The 21,949-nt window shown below is 39.1% G+C and overlaps 1 protein-coding gene across 1 annotated transcript in view; it reads right to left on the bottom strand.

Annotated features, from left to right (window-relative positions):
• HELB (DNA helicase B) overlaps positions 1-20,724 on the bottom strand; it is a 43,709-nt gene extending 22,985 nt beyond the window's left edge. The window contains 7 exon segments of the mRNA XM_043446764.1: positions 6,235-6,389; positions 8,930-9,071; positions 10,444-10,621; positions 13,146-14,024; positions 16,296-16,465; positions 17,475-17,882; positions 20,283-20,724. Of these exon segments, the coding sequence (XP_043302699.1) occupies positions 6,235-6,389; positions 8,930-9,071; positions 10,444-10,621; positions 13,146-14,024; positions 16,296-16,465; positions 17,475-17,882; positions 20,283-20,646 (2,296 nt within the window). The 5' untranslated portion in view covers positions 20,647-20,724.
• Positions 20,725-21,949: the final 1,225 nt, after the last annotated feature.

Here is a 21,949-nt window from a genome sequence, read left to right as displayed (position 1 = left end):
TCAGGAGGCAGGTCAGGTGGTTTGGTATTCCCACCTCTTTAAGAATTTTCCACAGTTTATTGTGATCCACACAGTCAAAGACTTTGGCATAGTCAATAAAGCCAAAGTAGATGTTTTTCTGGAACTCTCCTGCTTTCTCGATGATCCAACGGATGTTGGCAATTTGATCTCTGGTTCCTCTGCCTTTACTACATCCAGCTTGAACACCTGGAAGTTCCTGGTTGACGTACCATTGAAGCCTGGCTTGGAGAATTTTGAGCATTACTTTGCTAGTGTGTGAGATGAGTGAAATAGTGCAGTAGTTTGAACAGTTTTTGGCACTGCCCTTCTTTGGGATTGGAATGAAAACTGACCTTTTTCAGTCTTGTGGCCACTGTTGAGTTTTCCAAATTTGCTGGTCTATTGAGTGCAGCACATTCACAGCATCATGTTTTAGGATTTGAAACAGCTCAACTGGAATTCCATTGCCTCCACTAGCTTTGTTCGTAGTGATGCTTCCTAAGGCCCACTTGACTTCACATTCCAAGATGTCTGTCTCTAGGTGAGTGATCACACCATCGTGGTTATCTGGGTCATGAAGATCTTTTTTTATAGTTCTTCTGTGTATTCTTGCCACCTCTTCTTAATATCTTCTGCTTCTGTTAGGTCCATACGATTTCTGTCCTTTATTATGCCCATCTTTGCATGAAATGTTCCCTTGGTATCTTTAATTTTCTTGAAGAGATCTCTAGTCTGTCCCATTCTATTGTTTTCCTCTATTTCTTTGCACTGATCACTGAGGAAGGCTTTCTTATCTCTCCTTGCAATTCTTTGGAACTCTGCATTCAAATGGGTATACCTTTTTCTCCTTTGCTTTTTGCCTCTCTTCTTTGCTCAGCTATCTGTAAGGCCCCCTCAACCATTTTACCTTTTGGCATTTTTTTTTCTTGGGGATGGTCTTGATCACTGCCTCCTATACAATGTCACAAACCTCTGTCCGTAGTTCTTCAGGCACTCTGTCTATCAGATCTAATCCCTTGATTCTAGTTCTCACTTTCACTGTATAATTGTAAGGGATTTGATTTAGGTCATACCTGAATGGTCTAGTGGTTTTCCCTCCTTTCTTCAAATTAAGTCTGAATTTGGCAATAAGGAATTCATGATCTGAGCCAGTCAGCTCCCAGTCTTGTTTTTGCTGACTGTATAGAGCTTCTCCATCTTTGGCTGCAAAAAATATAATGAATCTGATTTCAGTATTGACCATCTGCTGATGTCCATGTGTAGAGTCTTCTCTTGTGTTGTTTGAAGATGGTGTTTTCTATGACCAGAGCGTTATCTTGGCAAAACTCTAACAGCCTTTGACCTGCTTCATTTTGTACTCCAAGGTCAAATTTGCCTGTTACTCCAGGTATCTCTTGACTTCCTACTTTTGCATTCCAGTCTCCTATAATGAAAAGGACATCTTTTTTGAGTGTTAGTTCTAGGAGGTCTTCATAGAATCATTCCTGGTTGGGGCACAGACTTGGATTACTGTGATATTGAATGGCTTGCCTTGGAAACAAACAAAGATCATTCTGTCGTTTTTGAGATTGCATCCAAGTACTACATTTCAGATTCTTTTGTTGACTATGAGGGCTACTCCATTTCTTCTAAGGGATTCTTGCACACAGTAGTAGATATAATGGTCATCTGAGTTAAATTCACCCATTCCTGTCCATTTTAGTTCACTCTTTCCATCTCCTGTTTGACCACTTCCAATTTGCTTTCATTCATGGACTTAACATTCCAGATTCCTATGCAATATTGCTCTTTACAGCATCGGACCTTGCTTCCATCACCAGTCACATCCACAACTGGGTGTTGTTTTTGCTTTGGCTCCGTCTCTTCATTCTTTCTGGAGTTAGTTCTCCACTGATCTCTAGTAGCATATTGGGCACCTACCGACCTAGGGAGTTCATCTTTCAGTTTCCTATCTTTTTGCCTTTTCATACTGTTCATGGGGTTCTCCAGGCAAGAATGCTGAAGTGGTTTGCCATTCCCTTCTCCAGTGGCCCACTTTTTGTCAGAACTCTCCACCGTGACCTGTCCGTCTTGGGCTGCCCTACATGGCATGGCTGACAGTTTCAGTGAGTTAGACAGGACTATGATCCATGTGATCAGTTTGATTAGTTTTCTATGATTGTGATTTTCATTCTGTCTGCCCTCTGATGGATAAGGATAACAGGTTTATGGAAGCTTCCTGATGGGAGAGACTGACTGAGGGGAAACTAGTTCAGAATTCCTGCTAAGGGGTCTCATCAAATGGGATACAGGTTCACCAAGGGAGCATCAACCTTATTTGCTTCATCAGCCAGAACAAAAGAAAACAGAATGAAGGCAAGGGTTCCAGACATTCTCTCTCAACCACTAGCCCAGACTGCTCCTAATCTGTAGTATCATCACTGCATATTTATCGATGGTTTGTAAATGCTGAATTTAAAGTATGAGCAAGAGGCCAAAACATGTAACAGAATCACTGATGTGCGACTTCTGTTTTAAGCTCTGGTGGCACTAGTGGTCATTAGTTATAGTTTGAGAATCTATATGCTTTGCAATTGTGATTTCATCTTTAATTTAATCATCATAATATGCATATAATGCACGTATTATTATATCCAGAGCTGACATTTAGCTGATACCGACCAGTATAAAATAGGGAGATATTTCTATAATGACTAGAAAACAGCTACTCCCCAAACACCACAAAGTCCTCCCTCGCATCCCAACCATGTCTTTCCCTCCTCCAGAATCCCCAGATCTCCCCATGATTCAACAAGTAATAGGTTAACCCTGACACAGGAAGAACATCTATTCCAATAGTGACCAGACTCTAAACAGCTATTAAATAGTTTAACTCTCACCACTGATTACACCCTTGCTACGAAAGGGAAACTGAGGCCCTTGGAAGTAAAAGAAGTCTTCCAACAGGGTAGGGTGGCCAGCTTCCCTCTTTTAGCCCTCAAATCACTGATGGTGATAATGTCCACTTACAACTTGTCCTTCCTCACTGCCTGAGAAGCTGGCTTCCTCTCATCTCTCTTAGCAATGTTATAAATCAGGGAACATTTCTCAGGAAAGAGAGAAGATATAAAAATTGGGGAAAAAACTTTTAGGCTTTTAGGTCTTTCCCTCATAGATAAATCAAAAGGGAATGAAAAAGCCCAGTACTTGTAAGCCTTCCTCTAGGAAGACAGAATTAGTTGCTCATGGAGCCCTTCATTTTTCAGATGAAGGAAGGGTTATCAGTAAAACATGGCCAACACTCAGCTTACCTCCAGCCAAGCCCTGCTTGCAAAGGTCTCCCAGAACCCTGTTTTCTTTCACACGTACAGGATCATGCTATTCTGCTCCCTGCTCTGTTCGCTCTCCCTACATCTCCCCGATCAATATACACACTGTATTTCCTTAATTCAGAGATAGGCATTTCTTCTCACATTTTAGCATCACTGGAATTCCAGCCTGTCTCAGGGCTTTGTATCCTGCAATAATGGGAATAACTGGGTAATTTATTAAGAAATACTTATTTCTTAAGTATTAAGTAATAATATTTAATTATTCATGAAAAAATACTATATGCCTAAGGAGTATTTATTCAATTCTCTTAAAGAAGAGACTCGTTTTCCAGCTTAAGTTTATAATTAAGATAGAGAAACAGCATCAGCTAAGCTCTGCTACCATTCTGAAACAACTTTATTTTTTAAGTACATTCTCATTAATGAAAAGAATGGGTGCCAGAAATAAAACTTATTTCAGGTAGATCTAAATGGAATAGCAGAGAAAGAAAGTTTCTTAACCATAGCTGTCTCATTTTCTTCAATTGTACTAATATCTACTATGAACTAAGCTATGGTGACGATAAACATTATCTATAAATTATTCACAACATGTGGAATAAAAAACAAGCCAAAAAACAATGCACGGCTTATAATCCAATTTATGTAAAACTAATACATGTCTGTGTATGCACGGCAACCCACTCCACTATTCTTGCCAGGAGAACCCCACGGGCAGGGCAGCCTGGCAGGCTACAGTCCACAGGTTTGCACAGAGTCCGACACGACTGAAGTGACTTAGCACGTACACATGGATATAATTAAGTTTTATAAAGATAAGCACCAAGATCTTTCTATGGATGTAACTTTTATGGGAGTTGACTCAGGAGAAGAGGAGTGGGAATAACTAAAGGAAATATTAATTTTTATTTCAAATGCTTCTGTATCATTTGACTTCTGCTAAGGAATGTACATGGTTTCTATAATTTAAAAAAAAAAAAAACCACCACCAAAAGCATTTATAGAATCCCATTATTACATGATCTCAGTTAAAAAAAGAATATCATAACGTGTGAATGAACACTAACCCAAGGGAACTGAGATGGGGACACACAGGGAGGAAAGGCTTACAGATGAAGTTGGATGTCAATTAATGTCACATGCTGAGTGAAAGCTGCTAAGAAGCACATAATTTGAAGAACTGTGGCAACTACAATAAATCCTCAATAATAACCCAATTCAATTTTGAGTAAACTACTACACTATTTTTAAAAGCTTGCTAAGCAAGTTTATAATATAAATATCCAAAGGTATAATCTATTTAAATAAATTCATTTGGAGTAATAATTTAATATCTATTATTTACAAAAAAATAACATCACTTTGCCAACAAAGGTCCATCTAGTCAAAGCTACGGTTTTTCCAGTAGTCATATATGGATGTGAGAGTTGGACTATAAAGAAAGCTGAGCACCAAAGAACTGATGCTTTTGAACTGTGGTGTTGGAGAAAACTCTTGAGAGTCCCTTGGATTGCAAGGAGATCCAACCAGACTTGATTTTGCAGGGCTCCAAAATCACTGCAGATGGTGACTGCAGCCATGAAATTAAAAGATGCTTGCTCCTTGGAAGAAAAGTTATGACCAACCTAGATAGCATATTAAAAAGCAGAGACATTACTTTGCCAACAAAGGTCCATCTAGTCAAGGCTATGGTTTTTCCAGTGGTCATGTATAGATATGAGAGTTGGACTATAATGAAAGCTGAGTGCCAAAGAATTGATGCTTTTGAACTGTGGTGTTGGAGAAGACTCTTGAGAGTCTCTTGGACTGCAAGGAGATGCAACCAGTCCATTCTAAAGGAAATGAGTCCTGAATGTTCATTGGAAGGACTGATGTTGAAGCTGAAATTTCAATACTTTGGCCACCTGATGCGAAGAACTAACTCCCTGGAAAAGACCCTGATGCTGGGAAAGATTGAAGGCAGGGGGAGAAGGGGATGACAGAGGATGAGATGGTTGGATGGCATCACCGACTCAATAGACATGAGTTTGAGTAAACTCCGGGAGTTGGTGATGGACAGGGAGGCCTGGCGCGGTGCAGTCCATGGGGTCGCAAAGGGTCAGACACAACTAAGTGACTGAACTGATTTACAAAAAAAATAACATTTACATAGCTCCTCAAAACTGACAAATGTCCTCAACCTTCACAACTGTTCCACACTGTCACTATTACCCCCATTTTATCAGTGGTGGAGTGATCAGACACGAGTCATACACACAGGGAGAAGAGTCCCTTGTCCCACGCATTTTCTCAAATCTTATCACCCTGTTATCCTAATACTCCTAATTAGAAGTAATGTTTGTCCATTTTATTAGAAACAGAACTGTTAGGAACTCAGCTTAGCAACAGTTTGACAGCCATTACTTTTGTTTCACAAATGTCCTAAAAACAACAAATGTTTCCAACTGCTGTAAAAAAAAAAAAAGCTTCATTCATTAAGAATAAACTTGGGATTACTGGGGCTTTTGCTTTACTGTAAACCAATCATCTTCAGCCCTGGGTCAGGAAGATCCCCTGGAGGAGGAAACGGCAACCCACTCCAGTATTCTTGCCTAGAGAATCCCATGGGCAGAGGAAGCCTGGCAGGCAACAGGCCATGGGGTCACAAAGAGTCAGACGTGACTGAGCACCGCACAGCAAACTAATCATCTACATCACTTATTTACTCAACAAATATTTACTAAGTCCTTTATGCATGAGCTTACTTCTTTACAAAATTCAAAAGTAATCTGCTTCTGATGATTAATAAATTTATTAATGTTTTACTAGCCTAATGTTTTACTAGCAATATTTATATTACTGTCAAATAAAATTATAAGTATTTAATAACTCAATTATAAAACCGAAATATTTAACCCTGTATAACATAAAAGTTAACACTTACAAAACTGATGATTGCTTTTTGAGGACTGAGAACTGGCATCTTCTTCTGGGAGTCTGACAAAAATAAATGATTTATCTTGTATTGAGACAGGGAATGTCAGATTATCAGAGATATTCACCTCTGCATCAAATGTTGGAAACTGGCATCTTGAGATTCTTAAATAAAGATAAGATAATACACCAAGAACATTAGTATCGAAAAATGTGTTTTCACATACGAGCAGAGATAATGTCATTACAATAATACCTGTGAATAGGTCATAAACAGGGTGAAAAGGCCACCTATACGTGCATTATAAATAGCAAATGAGTTTCAAAACAGACTTAGCAAGACCACAATGCTACATTTATCCATCAGTCCCCTACTCCTAGCATATTTAAAGTATTAGAAAAAAAAAAATAAAGTATTAGAAAAAATTTACCAAGCAACATTCTGAGAACTTGATCTACTTTTCTCCAAACCACAAAAGAACCACACAAGGTAGGTATTATCCTCATTTCATAGATAAAGCAACATGATGCTTAGCTGACTACAGTGGGGATGTCCAAGATCACAGAGGTAGAAAGAAGAGCTAGGACGGAAATTTGGACCCACTGGGCTCCACATTTCTACTTAAATTAATTTAGACTCTTTGGGGGCTTTTTCATACATGTACATCACACTCTTTCTTTTCCCCTTTCTTCTGTTATATATCATATCTATGGGCTCATCTTCTCAACTGAACCAAGTATCCACATCTTCTCTTTGCTTCTGTTCCCTCCTCACTCATTTTTTATTCTTGTACACCCCAAGATTAGCAAGCCATAACAGAAAACATAGTAAGGGCCAGTGGCATTGTCATACTAGAGTCCCTCCTTGGCTATTTGTTAGAAAACTGACTCCCTGTAAAGACCAACAGCAGCCTAGCTATCAAAGGTACAGTTCCCTATTGTGCATCCTCTTCAACCCTTCCCAAAATGGTGGAAAGAGAAGAAAGCAGAGAGGAGATGACCAGCCCTGCTGAACTGTCCCAGATTTAATTTGGGGTGCTGAGAATCACCATGGACTTCCTGTTCTGCTTCTGACCCAGGACATGTAACACTTCTGTCTCTGTTTATGGTATCACGAGGACTCATCTGTCATTAACCACTTGGTGATGATGACCAAGAAGCAATGATGAAAGGAGCAAAGCCCAAAAGATACTGAAAAAGTTACTAAAAGGAATTCCTAAGTTTCAGAGAAAATTGAGTTCTAAGACATCTTCCAAGATTTCTAGACTTTAAAATGACCAATCATCTACCAATATTCCAAAACCGAGGTTGCCTTTATGTAGGGGCAGAAGAGCTATAGGTAAAGAATATTACATATCAACTACATTATTTTTCATAATGTCTCAATATGAAACTACATCATCTACACTGTTCCTATCCATTCTTTCCCTACCTCTCTATTCTCTCCAGGGTAGACAGGGACAGGGAGATAGTTTTTGCTGACATCCAAGCAAGAAAATGTTTAGACAACAAAAACAGCATCTTGTAGTCTAATGTAATATCCTGTCCTGCTGAATATCTGAACCAGATAGCTACTGCAAAGACCTCCATATAAGCTATCAAGTTTTTCATCTATCATTAAAGAAATAGAAACTCTTCTGACAGAAAACAAATCATCATAAAGAAAGTACTCTTTAAAAAAAAGTACTTCTTTGAGCAAAATCTACCTTCCAATTCAATTCTACATTAATTAGTAAGTCATTTTTGGTCCTCAAGTACAGTAAAAAATCTAGTTCCAGATCCTAAGCCCCACATGGATACATCCAGGTCCAATGGCAGGACAGAGGTACAAAAAATGTGCAAAGAAGACCTAAGACAATGAAGTTTCATGCTAAATTCATGATCATAGCAATAGTTCAGGACCCAGGCTGTATTTTTACACCAATCAACTATAATCCTCTGCCACCCAGTTGATTGCCCCATGATCCCAAGAATTCCCTAAGCAATGGCTAGTGATAAAGTAGAACCAAAAATAATTCCATGCAGATACAGAAATAAAGGATGCACTACAGCCAATAAAAGGAAATGAAACCTGAAAAAAAAAAACAACCAACAAAGAAAAAAATAGCACCTTGTAAGAGTCGGAAACAAAGATAAATTGTCGCCCACAGAATAAAACAGTTTCTTAATATTCTGTAGCCCCATCCATCTATTACAGAGGATTACGCTAAAGGCTTACACAAAGATTACGGGAACAGAAGGATTCTTTCCTACTCTTAAAGTAATATGCCACAGGTATCACCAGGATTCATCGAGGAGTAAAACATCTTTTTATGCTTTGGGTTCTCCCCTTATAAAAATTACAGGAAATGTATTCCCCAGTTTGCCCTTGAACTCTAATGAACTCATTTCCAATTCTCTGTTCCCCTTGGGTTTATTCTGGTGTCTAAGCTTGATGCAATTTTATTTCACAAATATACCTTTAAAATTAAGAAAACATATTTATTCTTAAATTTCAACAATTTATGTTGGGCCAATAATGAAAAATATTAATTTTGCTTTTCTAACTGTGGTACAAAAGATATACATATACTGAAGGATAGAAAAGTTTTGCTAAAAGAGTATAGTAAACACACTGCACTGAATCACCTTAATTCAAAAGCTTGTATTTTTCCTTTATTTTCAATACAACAGAAAGAAAACGCAGAATTTTAGTCATAATATACCTTGTAGCATTGTCCACAATTAGTTCAGATTCTGCTCTATGGTTTGTCTTTAGTTCAATAGCACAATTTCTTGATTTAAGAGTTTCAAAAAGATCTTTCAGCAAGTTACCAGGTTCAATGCTGGGTAACTGTCTAACATCACCTGAAAAGGGGAAAAAGTAGATACAGTAGGTTTTAAGTAACTAGGATTTTGAAATTTAGAAATTACTTTCATTTCTCCCTACTGATAAATGCTATAATTATAAAGACTTACTCTGAGAAGAAAAGAAAAAAAAACTTTGCTTAAAATTACTTAAGAACATTAAGTCTTCAAAAATATTCAACAACAGAAGCCATTCCAATTAAAGAATATAAAGTATAAAAACAGTGATAACACGGTAAAGTAAAATGTGAATTGAACTTCTTTGGTATGTTTACAGATATGTGTTGGGGCATATATTTTCACCACCATGTAAAGAAAAAAACAGATCTTAGGTATCTATAATTTAGTCATTTATTCAATCTTGCCCAATGTCTTACTAAACATGGAAAAATCTATGGCCTCAAATAAATATTAACATAAAAGTGTGAAATAAATCCACTGCATTTGATAATAGATAAATTTCAGTAAGGTAATGATAATGTTCTGCTCTATTACACATCTTTTTACTTTAAACAAACAAGCAAACCCTAGAGAAAAGAGAAACTATTTTCTCGGAAACTGAGAGAATGCTTTAACTATTAATAGAATCAACTGCTTATACAATATCCTCAAATACCTAATATATTGATTCTCTCATTGCAATTTTATTTTCTCCTCCACTAAATCATATATAGTCTATATGCCGGTACTATCCAATAGAATCTAACTAAATCTCACCAAAATTGGAAAGGACTTACGCTAGTGAGGTCGCTTTTGCACTATTAGCTTAAAATCATAAAAATTACTTTTAAGGGGTCTATCATTCAGACTTTTTATTATTTCCAAATGATCTACACCCTGATTTACTCTGAGTCTGTGACAATTTTACTATTTTAATAGTCATCATTTAGGTAATTACCGTAACCCCTCACAACTCTTATTTCATTCACAACCTAGCTTGCTAATAATTAACCAAAACAAAAAGCCACTGAGCTGATAGAGGTGGTCAAACCGAACTCAGACAGCCTTTAGTGTGGGCTCTGAGAAACGCCTTCTCGCCTGTAGGATCTGGATATTAAAACACTGAAATGGTATAAACAATACTGTGTATGTGTGTGCATGCTCAGTCGTGTCTGACTCTGCAATCCTATGGACTGTAGCCTGCCAGACTCCTCTGTCTATGGGATTTTCCAGGCAAGAATACTGGAGTGGGTTGCCATTTCCTTCTCCGGGGGATCTTCCCGACCTAGCGATTGAACCCATGTCTCTGGTGAGTCTCCTGTATTGGCAGGTGGATTCTTTACCAATGAAACACCTGGAAAACCCCAAAACAACCTGCTAACCACAATGATTTGAACCAAACAATTAGGATTCCAACAGTATTTTAACTTACCAAGGATAATAAGTTTAGAAAGTTTGGAGTGCTCACACAATAAATTTAAAACCGACTTGAAGATTGATACAGATACCAAACTCCCTTCATCCACAACCAGAACTCTAACGGAAGAAAATTTCCATGGCCTGTCCTTGGTCTTTATTTTTTTCTTCCATAAATAGAAACTATAATTGACCTACAAGCAAAGTATGACATTTCTAAATTCAGGTTAAAAAATTCACCAAAAAAAAAAAAAAATCAAAAATTTTTAACAACATGTTCTTTTAAAATAAAACTCTTAAAAGGGAAAGGGATGGGGAGGATATAGGTACAATAACATGGGGGGAAAGATGAAAGAAATAAAGAACACAAAAGTTACAGAATGGAAAGATAGAGGAAATAGTTTAAAAAATTGCTTCCTAGTGAGTACTTAGTGTGTTTAATTCAACAAACAGCACTCTTCCACCACCAGAATCCCAACTGTTTTCTTACCACTCTTGGCCAGAGTGAGCTCCCTGTTCTTTCCAACCACAATTAAACCCTCTCTTGGCCTTCTGAAATAGCCCACTTAAGCCTCACTCTCCTCCCAACTAGAACACTCCATTCTGGAAATAAAAGGCTGCCTGCCTGAACTAACTATAAAAATATTATTTTTTCTTCAAGTACTTTCCCAACACTGAAAAACTATCACCACTACAACCAACAAGACAACTAAAAAAAAAACCCTATTACAGAGGTAATATTTACTATTAAAAAAAATTTACAGAGAATATTAAATATTTTGGTGTCTATCATTCAAAAAATGTTTCTATGTTGTTTATATGTGCAATGTGTGTGTGTGTGTGTGTGTATGCTCATTGTCACTAAAAAATTTTTTGCATTATCTGCTGGTATCCCTAGCCCAAGAATGATAAAATAAATGATATAACCACCACCTCAGGGCTCTCCTGAGCCTAAACATAGCTTCGGAAATGTCCTCCCAGCAGTCCAATCCAATATTAAGATACTACTAATTGATCAGAGTTGGAACATAAGATGAAATTCAGTAATGATCCTTCTCTGGCCTCTCCACTTCCAATTCAGTCCTTCAGACTAACCAGACGTGAAGGCGAAATGGAGAAAACCATAAACTGTATCAGAAGATTCTCCCACCAATGAGCTACACTGAACTTCTCTAGCACTATGCTCACTCATGTGATAAACGTAACGCAGAAGTAATTTCTGAGATGGTGTGTGGGTCTACGAAGGGATCTTCTTGACCCAGGGATCAAAACCGGGTCTCCTGCATTGCAGGTGGATTCTTTACTATCTGAGCCAGCAGGGAATCCCATGATTCTAGGTAGCCTTCCTCAGAACTGCTTTCTTCATTTCACTCTTTTGCGTGGGAACCTAAATGACTCCCCAGTAATCAAGTCCAGGCTTGTTTGTTAGGTGTACAAAGTCTGTAGTAAATAAGGGAATCATGGCACGGTGGAAAGAGTAGCAAGCTGGGAGGTTACAGATGTGAATCCCAGGGCGAGCTCTGCCCTTGGTTAAGTTTGGGACCACCTGTTTAACACCCTCAAATTTCTACTGGCTCTTCTGTAAAATGCAGATAACATCATTTTCCCACTTCACTCCTTTGTCAAGGACTTTATGAAATGGGAAAACACAAACTTTAAAGCTCAAGTTCCCAGTCTAAAACCAAGTGCAATTTCCATTATTTTACAATACACACACTTCATTTCATTCAACAAAGTCCCCTCAAAATCTATACACCTACTTGATGATTCACCTCAATGCCTCTGGGAAGGCCTTTCCCTTAAATAAAACATTCTTCTTACCTGAGCTTCATCGTCCATTAGACTGCAATTATTTTTTCCTTCAGAAATCTTCCAAGGACTAAGTTCCTTGATCTATAAAATGGCAGGTCAGGGCTAAAGGAAACTCTCCAACTCTTTATAACTTTGAAACTTCATAACTCTCAACTACAGCCACAGCTTTTTTTTTTCAAGCATCTTAATTCATTTGGAATGCTTATTATGCAACCACTATTTGCCAGGCACTGTTGAGAGCAGAGGAGATAAAGCGCTAAACCAGATGACCCAAGTTTTCACTTTCATGGAGCTTTTATTCCACAAAATGCGGACTCTGACATGTTTGTAACCAGTCCCAATGAGAAACAGGGCCATATGCCAGAATCAAAACTAACTACAGCATTAAGCATACACTTTAGTTGACTTTTTTTTTCATAGTAAGACTTTCTTAAAGAAGGAAGCAGCGCAGTGATGGCATGAGCACCTATTTCACTGTAAACAGTAACGGTGTATAGACTGGTTGTTTTGAGTCACACTGAGTTAAATCAGCGGTCTCCACCCTTTTTGGCGCCAGGGACTGTTTTCGTGGAAGACAATTTTTTCATGGACAGATGACAATTTTTTCACAGACAGATGGGGGCAGGAGGAGGGTGTGATGGTTTCAAGATGATTCAAGACTCAACGGCCTTACATTTACCGCACACTTTATTTCTAATCGAATGCTGCGGCTGATCAGATAGGAGGTACCAGTCCATGGCCTGGAGGTTGGGGAATCTCTGATCTAATGATTAAAATACCACAAGGCAAGGGTCTAGAAAACATTCAATATATGCCCACTAATTGTTGTCAGGAAGAAATGAAAAATACAATCATTAAGTCCGTCTTTCAATGTTTTATGTAGAGAAAAAACATAAAAGGTTTTACCTGACACAGTGTATAAGCGTTAAAACCAGTTTTCTGTCTCAGTAAGCCAGCTGCTTTCCCTGTAGGCGCCGTAAGTAAAACTTCCATAGCCTTGTCCAGTTGCTGCTGACTTTGCTCGGTGAAGGTGATCCATTCTTGTGGTACATTCCAGTCTTGTTCAAAATCTTCACAAGCTTTTTTCACTTCTCTTTCTTCCAACAACTCTATATGCTTAAAAAGCTGGCTAACAATTGTGGTCTTCCCACAACCACCTTTCCCACTTATGACCGTCACGGCATTGGAGCAAATCATGTCCAGAGCAGTTACCTGGTCCTGATCCAGTTGACCCTCACTCATTTCTGCATTCACTTCATTTTCACCCTCATCCCAGATATGGTCAGCGCTGTCCTGCGTGTCCAAAGTATCCACCAGATCTTCTGATCTTGTTTCATCAGGATTACTTTTATTCAGTGTATCACCACTTCCTGAATTCTCAGGTCTTGGGGTACAAATAGATGCAAGCACCTTTTTGACATCGACCTGCAGCTGCCATGGGGGCCTGGTCATCAAGTCACAGATTGAAGAGGCAATGCCTCGCTCAGCCTGGTAAAGGTCAGAAAGAAAGACACAGCCCTTCTCATACGTCACCACGCCAATATCCTTCAAGAACTTCAGAGACTGCCAAGCATCGTGAAAAGACATGAGGTCCGACAGCTGAAAAGTTAAGTCAGCTTCTTCAACACACGTGTGCCCCTGCTCTCTACATATCTGCTTCAGTTGAGAATATATTACTAACGCATTCTTCTCCAAATCCGTCATCAACTGGAAAAGAGACTTGCATTGACGAAATGACGTCCAACTAGCTTCACATCGCAAGAGCTTCAGTTCTCTGTAGGTTATCTTTAAGAAAATAAAATTCATGTTGTTTTATAAGAATGATAAAGACTGATACCTATTATGAGAATTACAGTGACAACTATGGCATTTATTAATAATTTTTAAGTTCCAGAAGACATATGTTTCAATGAAATTTGGAGGAAAAAAACTATGTACCTAACACATCACTATTTTTTAATTAATTTTACTGTGATCAGAGATCTATATACTGCTCTAATTAAAATTATATTTTCTTAAAGCAATACATATACAGTTTTAAAAGTCAAGTAACACTGAGAGGCTTATCACAAAATATATGAATCCCTGACTTACCCTTTCCATGACTTCTTTTTTTTTTTTTTTTTCTCAAATAATTTTTTAATTAAAGTATAGTTGATATACAATGTTGTGTTAATTTCCAGTGTATTATTCAGTTCTACATACATATGTATGTATTATTCAGTTATATAATTATTCAATTATACATATGCATATTTCTATTTTTTTTCACATTGTTTTTCCCTTATTTCCATGACTTCTAAAGGCAACACCTCCAACACTTTTAGCTATTTCTTCCAGAATTTATCTCCACATTTCTAAGTATTGTTTATACTATTCTTTAATTTAAAAAAAAAAAATTAGGCAATTATTGTTAACTCCTTACTTTGGAAAGTCTTTCTTCATGGAACTTACTCTCTTTTATACTATCACCTAAACACACACTTCTCCTCCCATCCTTGAAAAAGTTACAGTACCATTTTGAAAACTGATTTTGGTTAAATCAGTATAAAGGGATCCACGATTGAGTGACATAATATGCTGTGATTACATAAATTTTGTATTGAACTCTTGTGTGTACTGTGGAGTTAATGACTGCCTCGTTTTCTTGATTTGTTTAGTTCTCCGTGTACCTATCAACAATCCTGCCCAAATTCTACTGAAAAGGTACAGAACTTCCTTCATCATGACCCACTCAGAAAGAAGGTCATCTACTAGCTCCATTTTTTTTTCATGGAGACATCATCCCTGGAGCCCTCCATACAACTTACAAGTTGAAATATGTACCCCACAAAATTCATATGTTGAAATTCTAACACCCTGAACCCTGAATGTGACCCTATTTGGAGACAGGGTCTTTAAAAAGATTTAAGTTAACATGAGACGTGGGATAGGCCCTAATCCAAGATGACTGTGTCTTTATAAGAAGACTTTAGACCCAGACAAGCACAGAGGGAAGACGGTGTGAAGACACAGGAAGATAGCTACCCATAAGCTAAGCAGAGAGGCCTCAGAAGAAACCAATCCTGCTAACATCTTGATTGGATTTGGATTTACAGACTCCAAAACTGAGAAAATAAAAGTTCTGTTGTTTACACCAACCAGTCTATGCTATTTGTTACAGCAGTCCTAGCAAACGAACATAAAACCTCAATAAAAATCTTTACTCTGGGGGGTGGTTTGCATGCTGAACAAGGGACTCCAAGCCTCCTTTTCCCACTTGAGTCCCAGAAGGTTCACTGCTCTGCCTCTCTGCCCTACTGAATAAATATAGATAATAGTGCTCCAGAATCTTTTTATCTCCTGAGCATATTGAAATCATAATCATTTTACAGAGGGAAAAAATTCATTATTCCAGTATTTCTCAAGACGGATGGAATCTGCAAACATTCTTGGGGAACCCACAAATTATATCACAATCTTTAAACTGTATTTTCATTTGGAAAACCACTCGTAACCAAGTACTGATTTAAGTGCCACATTTGGTTTTCAGCACCTCTGGAGCCTCACAGTATCACTTTACTACTCCTGGCATCTAATAACAAAAACAGAAGTGCCAAAGAAATTGTAAATGACATTATTATCCCAAAGAAAAAAAGCAAATGACATCACGATGTACCGTATGAGTAATGAAGGCTTTTGAAAGTTCAAATAAGTGAGAAATTGTGCTACGTAGCAGAACTGCTTGCCAAACTCTTAAGAACTTGCATCTTCGTGAGATCTATATTCAAGGTGCAATGGCAATTTAGTTACAAAAAAAGTCATGAAATTAAATTATGTAACTAAAGTACTGATGATATGAATATCATTTACTTTGTTATTTTGTTTTCCTTTGTAAATTTATTGTATAAGAGGACAGGTATAAGAAGTTTATATTTAGTTGTAACACTGAAAGGAGAATAAATCAACATTGAGGTTGTACAAATTTCTTTCCTTAGAAAAAGATGCAAAATTGCCAAGTTTGAGATATCCTGCCTTGTATAAGATTACAAAAAGCTAAGCAAATGTCTTACTTACTTTACGAAATCCAAGTTTCCAAGGCTGTGTACCTAAAATCTCTTCTATCTCTTCCAACACCTCTATAGAATTTGAGGTTATGAGCTGTTTGAAGTGTCGAGGCAGAAGAACTGGAAGGAATTCCATTATTTTTGGGAACTGCAAAGCTCTCATCACCGTTTTAAATGGAACTATAGGATATCAGAAAAGAACAAATCCAGGTTAACAAATGAGCTCATAAAACAACTGATTTGATGGACTTTCTCATTTAGCACAACTAGTTAAAGAAATTCCAAAGAGAGAATAACACATTTACTTTAAGCAGGAGAAAACTGATTGTATTATAACAATTATTTTTGTACCAAGATGGCTTTTGTTGTGTTTAACACCAAAATTTATGTTCTTCAAATGCTTAGATAACTACCTCTTAGCCTTTTGCTTCCTCCTACTTGCAACAGAATAAAATGTCCGACTAAATAATATATAGATAAATTCAAAGCAAAGCAGTAAAAACCACTTACATATTAAACTTTATAATCTTTTTATAGTCATGATTCTTTCAACATGGAAGTCATTCAATGATGTACTTACTGCCAAATTCATTTGATGGAATTAAGAAATAAGACATTCCATATATGTGAATGTCCAGATAACAAACCATATTTAAAAGTTATTTTAAATCATTTTGAACTGAAATCTTTCCACAATGGATTGTTCTTTTCCTGCCTTTCTTCTCCGCCTTCTTAAACAGAATAATCGACAACTGAACTTTTTCTTAACAACTCAAGGTAATCCTACGGACACAAAAGTTAGGGAGAGACCTAGAAGCACACTTTTAGAGCAGGAAAGGAATTGAAAGATATTTAAAGACCGTCTCACCCCGCGTTAGTCACTCAGTTGTGTCCAACTTTTTGTGACCCCATGGACTGTAGCCCACCAGGCTCCTCTGTCCATGAATTCTCCAGGCAAGAATACTGGAGTGGGTTGCCATTTCCTTCTCCCATCTCACCCCATATCTTCACATTATAGATGAGAAACCCGCAATGTTAATGGCATACTCCAAAAGCAATACAAACACATTTTCATCAAACCGATTTTAAAAAAGAATACTATACTGTACTGTACTGTACTGGTGATATTTTAAACACACTAGTCATCCAGAATCTCAATTACACTAAAACTCCACTAAAAATCACTTACATGTGAATTCCAGAGGAAGCGGCATCTCATGATCTGGTGGTGGCTCTTGTGTTTTCTGCGTAGACTGTTTTTTACTATTCCCTTCAATTTCCTCTCGCCAAGTTCTTAAGTTTTCCATAAGATTTTCAAAATTGAGGTCTTTATACCTTGATTTATTATTAAACCATGTAAAAAACTTAACTCTTTGCTCACTGGAGACATTACACTCTTTAAGAAAGAGGGAACAGATGTGGATTTGATTTGGTGGTGACATATCTGACTGTAAAAAGTAAGACGGAAATCCTTGAGCCTGATAGCTCCCTGATGCCACAGGCTTAACCTGTACCTTCACTCGCCACCAAGCATCAGTTAACGGAAAACGTCCGAACACGTCACATTTCTGCTGAGTGTTCTCATCAAACACAGAAACTTAAAAAAAAAAAAAAGAAAGAAAGAATGTTAATTTAGGATAAGTTAAAATCTTTCCCAATGTTTTGTCAACTCCACTACTCTCCTTAATCCTGGGACAATACCCTGTACAGATGTCTATCGCCGTGTCTAGATTCCACTTACCTGTTTATCTGTCTCCCTCTACTACATTGTCGGAGAAGGACATGGCAACCCACTCCAGTATTCTTGCCTGGAGAATCCCAGGGATGGAGGAGGCTGGTGGGCTGCCATCGGTGGGGTCGCACAGAGCCGGACACAACTGAAGCGACTTAACAGAAGCAGCTACTACATTGTAAGCTTTCTAGAATAAGGTAATGTTTTATTTGTTTTTGTATTCCAGGAGGGAGGCCTGGTACCTGGCAAGTCTGTTGTTCCTCTCCTAAAAGTGGTTCCCTCTCTGCTACTCTGATCTCAGCCAATACTGACCTCCAAGGAGTATCTAAAAAAAATGTCAGGGTCAAAAAGACACGTGTACCCCAGTGTTCACTGCAGCACTATTTACAATAGCTAAGACATGGAAGCAACCTAGATGTCCATGGACAGATGAGTGGATAACGAAGCTGTGGTACATATACCCAATGGAATACTACTCAGCCATAAAAAAACATATTTGAGTCAGTTCTAATGAGATGGACGAAGTTAGAGCCTAGTTTACAGAGTGAAGTTAAGTCAGAAAGAGAAAAAGAATATCATATACTGGTGCATATATGTGGAATCTAAAAAGATGGTACTCATGAATATATTTTCAGGGCAGCAATGGAGAACCAGTCATAGAGAACAGACCTATGGACATGGGGGGAGGGGAGGAGGAAGAGGGTGAGATGTATGGAGAGAGTAACATGGAAACTTACGATACCGTATGTAAAATAGATAGCCAGTGGGAATTTGCTGTGTGGCTCAAACAGGGACTCTGTGACAATCTAGAAGGGTGGGATCCCGACGGAGATGAGAGGGAGGTTTGGGAGGGAGGGGATATGGGTGTACCTATGGCTGATTCTTGTTGATGTATGACAGAAAACCACAAAATTCTGTACAGCAATTATCCTTCAATTTAAAAAAAAGTCAGGGTCCCTCCTACCACACAGTCTTTGCAAAAGCTGATGCACCTGCCTTAAGTATTTTCTTCCTTACTGTTCACCCCATTTACTACAGAACTCAGATTAACTGTCACTTCCTCAGAAAACCTTCCCTGACTCTCATCAATATAACCTCTCATGGCACTTCATATTATTTCTATTAAGCACTGATATTATAGTTACTTCCCAGGTGGCGCTAGTGGTAAAGAACCTGCCTGCCAATGCAAGAGACACAAGAGACAATGGTTCGATCCCTGGATCATGGGGAAGATCTCCTGGAGGATGGGGTGGCAACCTACTCCAGTATTCCGGCCTGGAGAATCCCATGGACAGAGGAGCCCGGTGGGCTATAATCCATAGGGTCGCAAAGAGTCGGACATGACTGAAGCGACTTAGCACAGATGACACACACAGCTGTGATTATTTGTAGAATGTCTGTTTAATGCACTTAGAGCGGAAGCTCCATTAAGACAGCAACCTCATCATCTAATCTCTCCAGGGTATCCCAGCAACAAACATATCTTGCTTGGAACACGGTAGCCAGTCCCTAACACTTGCAGGATGAATAACCAAACCCTCCACAAATACTTAAACATTTTCTGTCTAAACTTGTGCTGCCCACTCACCTGTGACTATTTAAATTTAATTAAAATTAAAACTTTAGAATTCAGCTCCTCTGCACTAGCTGCATTTTAAGTTTTCAATAACCACACGTGGCTAGCAGCTATTGTATAAGACAGTGCAAATATACAGCAATGCCATCATCACAGAAAATTCTACTGGACAGCAACTGGTCTGAACATTAGAACATTCTTAAACATCAGTCACCAGGAACACACAATAGGTGGAATTCTTAGGACAGGAAACTAGACAAGATAAATACAGATCACAAGATTAACAGGTTAATGAGTCAACAGTGCCTTGTGGTTTATCATGTGTATGTGTGTTTGTGTGTTTAAGTAGGTGAACAACAACCACATATTCAACTCCAGGAAAGACAGGGAAATAGTTAAAAGCCTTGATTCTGGGTGTTAATACTAGCTGGACACCCACTGTTTCCTTGTTTATAAAACTACCTCAAAAAGTTGTGAACATCAATGAGATACACGTGAAGCCCAAGCTTAACATACAGTACGCTCAAGTCTCTATTATTGTTATTTTATTCTCAACAGGACGAAGCACTTAGGCGATTCCAAAGGAAGTCTGTTAGCAGCGAGGGAGCGCCGTACTTTGGAGGAGGCCATAATAGAAACAGTTCATTAATCCGCCGATCCCACCCCCGAGAGGCGAGTTATTTCCTCACCACGGAGCCGCCCAGGGAGGCTACCAGCATTTACGCCCCCACTGCAAAGCTCCTCTGCGTCGAGAAACACCGTGTCCTCGTCGCCCTCCGCATCCTCCCTTAAATACTCGTCTTCGTCCTCCACCAGGTCCTTGGGTGGGAGCAGAGGTCCCTGCAGCTCCAACAAGGGCTGACTCAACGAGGCCATAGTCCATTCTCCCGAGCTCAACCCCAATTCCGGAAAACCCCGGGCTGCGTAGACGCCCATGATCAGCCAATCAGCTCCGCGACTGTAGGACCTTCGGCTTCCAGGGGGTGGGCGAAATGTGTGACTTGAGTTAACCGTATGCAGATGGATGGCAACTAAACTTGTGGTGATGGTCATGCTTTAGTGTCTACAGACATTGAGCTATAATGCTGTACGCCTGATACTTGTTTTAAAAGATAAAGGCCATCCGCTTTCATAGACGTACCTCCTCCCCCGGAAGGTAGCTTGCGCAAAGCTCCGCCTCAAGTTCCCAGCGGAAGGCCGGGATAGGATGGAACGCCGAGATTTGAGGGGGCGGGGCAAGGGCGGGGCGAGGGGCGGGGCGAGGGGCGGGGCGCGCCTCCGCTGCACAGTCAAACTCCAGGCTCCGCCAGGGGCTGGCCGGAAGCTAGCTGGCTGGGCCGCAGCATAAATAGCCCTGCAGAGCCGCTAACCCACCGCGTCTCCTGTCTAGAGAGAAACTCGAGGGAAGGTCAATCTACTGAACCTAAAGAGCTAGGAAAAGCAAGCCCTCCCAACGATTCCAAAACTAAAATCCCAATGCCCTTCCGCCAACACCCAAAGCTCAGAGCCGCGAATCTCCAGCCAGGAGACCCGCCTGGGCGTGACTGCTTTGGGCCTCTTGTTTTTGATTCAGAAGTTGAATTTGTAAGATCAAAGGCACTTTATACAAGGTACAGATCTCTAGGCCTCATTCCATACCCATTGTATCGGGATCTAGGGCTGGGACCCAGGATTCTTTTTAACGCGCGTCTCAAGTTGTTCGTTTTGATGGTCAGCCAGATTTGGAAAGCAGTGGATTCAATAACTTTCACAATGCTCCTCATGTCCTCTGTGAGTATACCCTGGCCTCCCAGACTTTAGGCTGAGCTGCCATCTGCTAGTGCGTGCTAAGTCGCTTCAGTGGTGTCGACTCTGTGCCACCCTATGGACTACTCCAGGCAAGAATACTGGAGTGGACTGCCGTGCCCGCTTCCAGGGGATCTTCCTGACCCAGGAATGGAACCTGCATTGCAGGCGGATTCTTTACCGCTGAGCCACCGGGGAAGCCCCACAGTGGGGCAAAAGAAGTCTAGTTATAGCCCAGAGTATAAACAAGAATGGGGGAAGGCAAGTAGAAGAGAAAGAAGTGATTTAAAAGTTATTCTGGAGCCATGGTTTCCATATGTTTAAAAGTCATGGTACTTTCTGAGGAACAGCATAAAATACATGACTACATTACTATTTTGATACTATTATGAAATTACTCAATAATAAACCTAAAATAAGCATACATTATTTGCTAAATCCAAAAGCATCTTATTGTATAGATTTTAATATAGATAAATAACAGCCCCCCCCAAACTTTTTAATTTATAGGACCATACACATGAAACTAACACAGCTTTGTAAATCAAATATACTTTATACTTCAAAAAAG

The sequence above is a fragment of the Cervus canadensis genome, chromosome 25, assembly GCF_019320065.1.
Source record: "Cervus canadensis isolate Bull #8, Minnesota chromosome 25, ASM1932006v1, whole genome shotgun sequence".
NCBI lineage: Eukaryota > Metazoa > Chordata > Mammalia > Artiodactyla > Cervidae > Cervus > Cervus canadensis.
The sequence above is the reverse complement of the archived record's forward strand: the minus strand, read 5'-3'. Positions and strand labels throughout refer to the sequence as shown.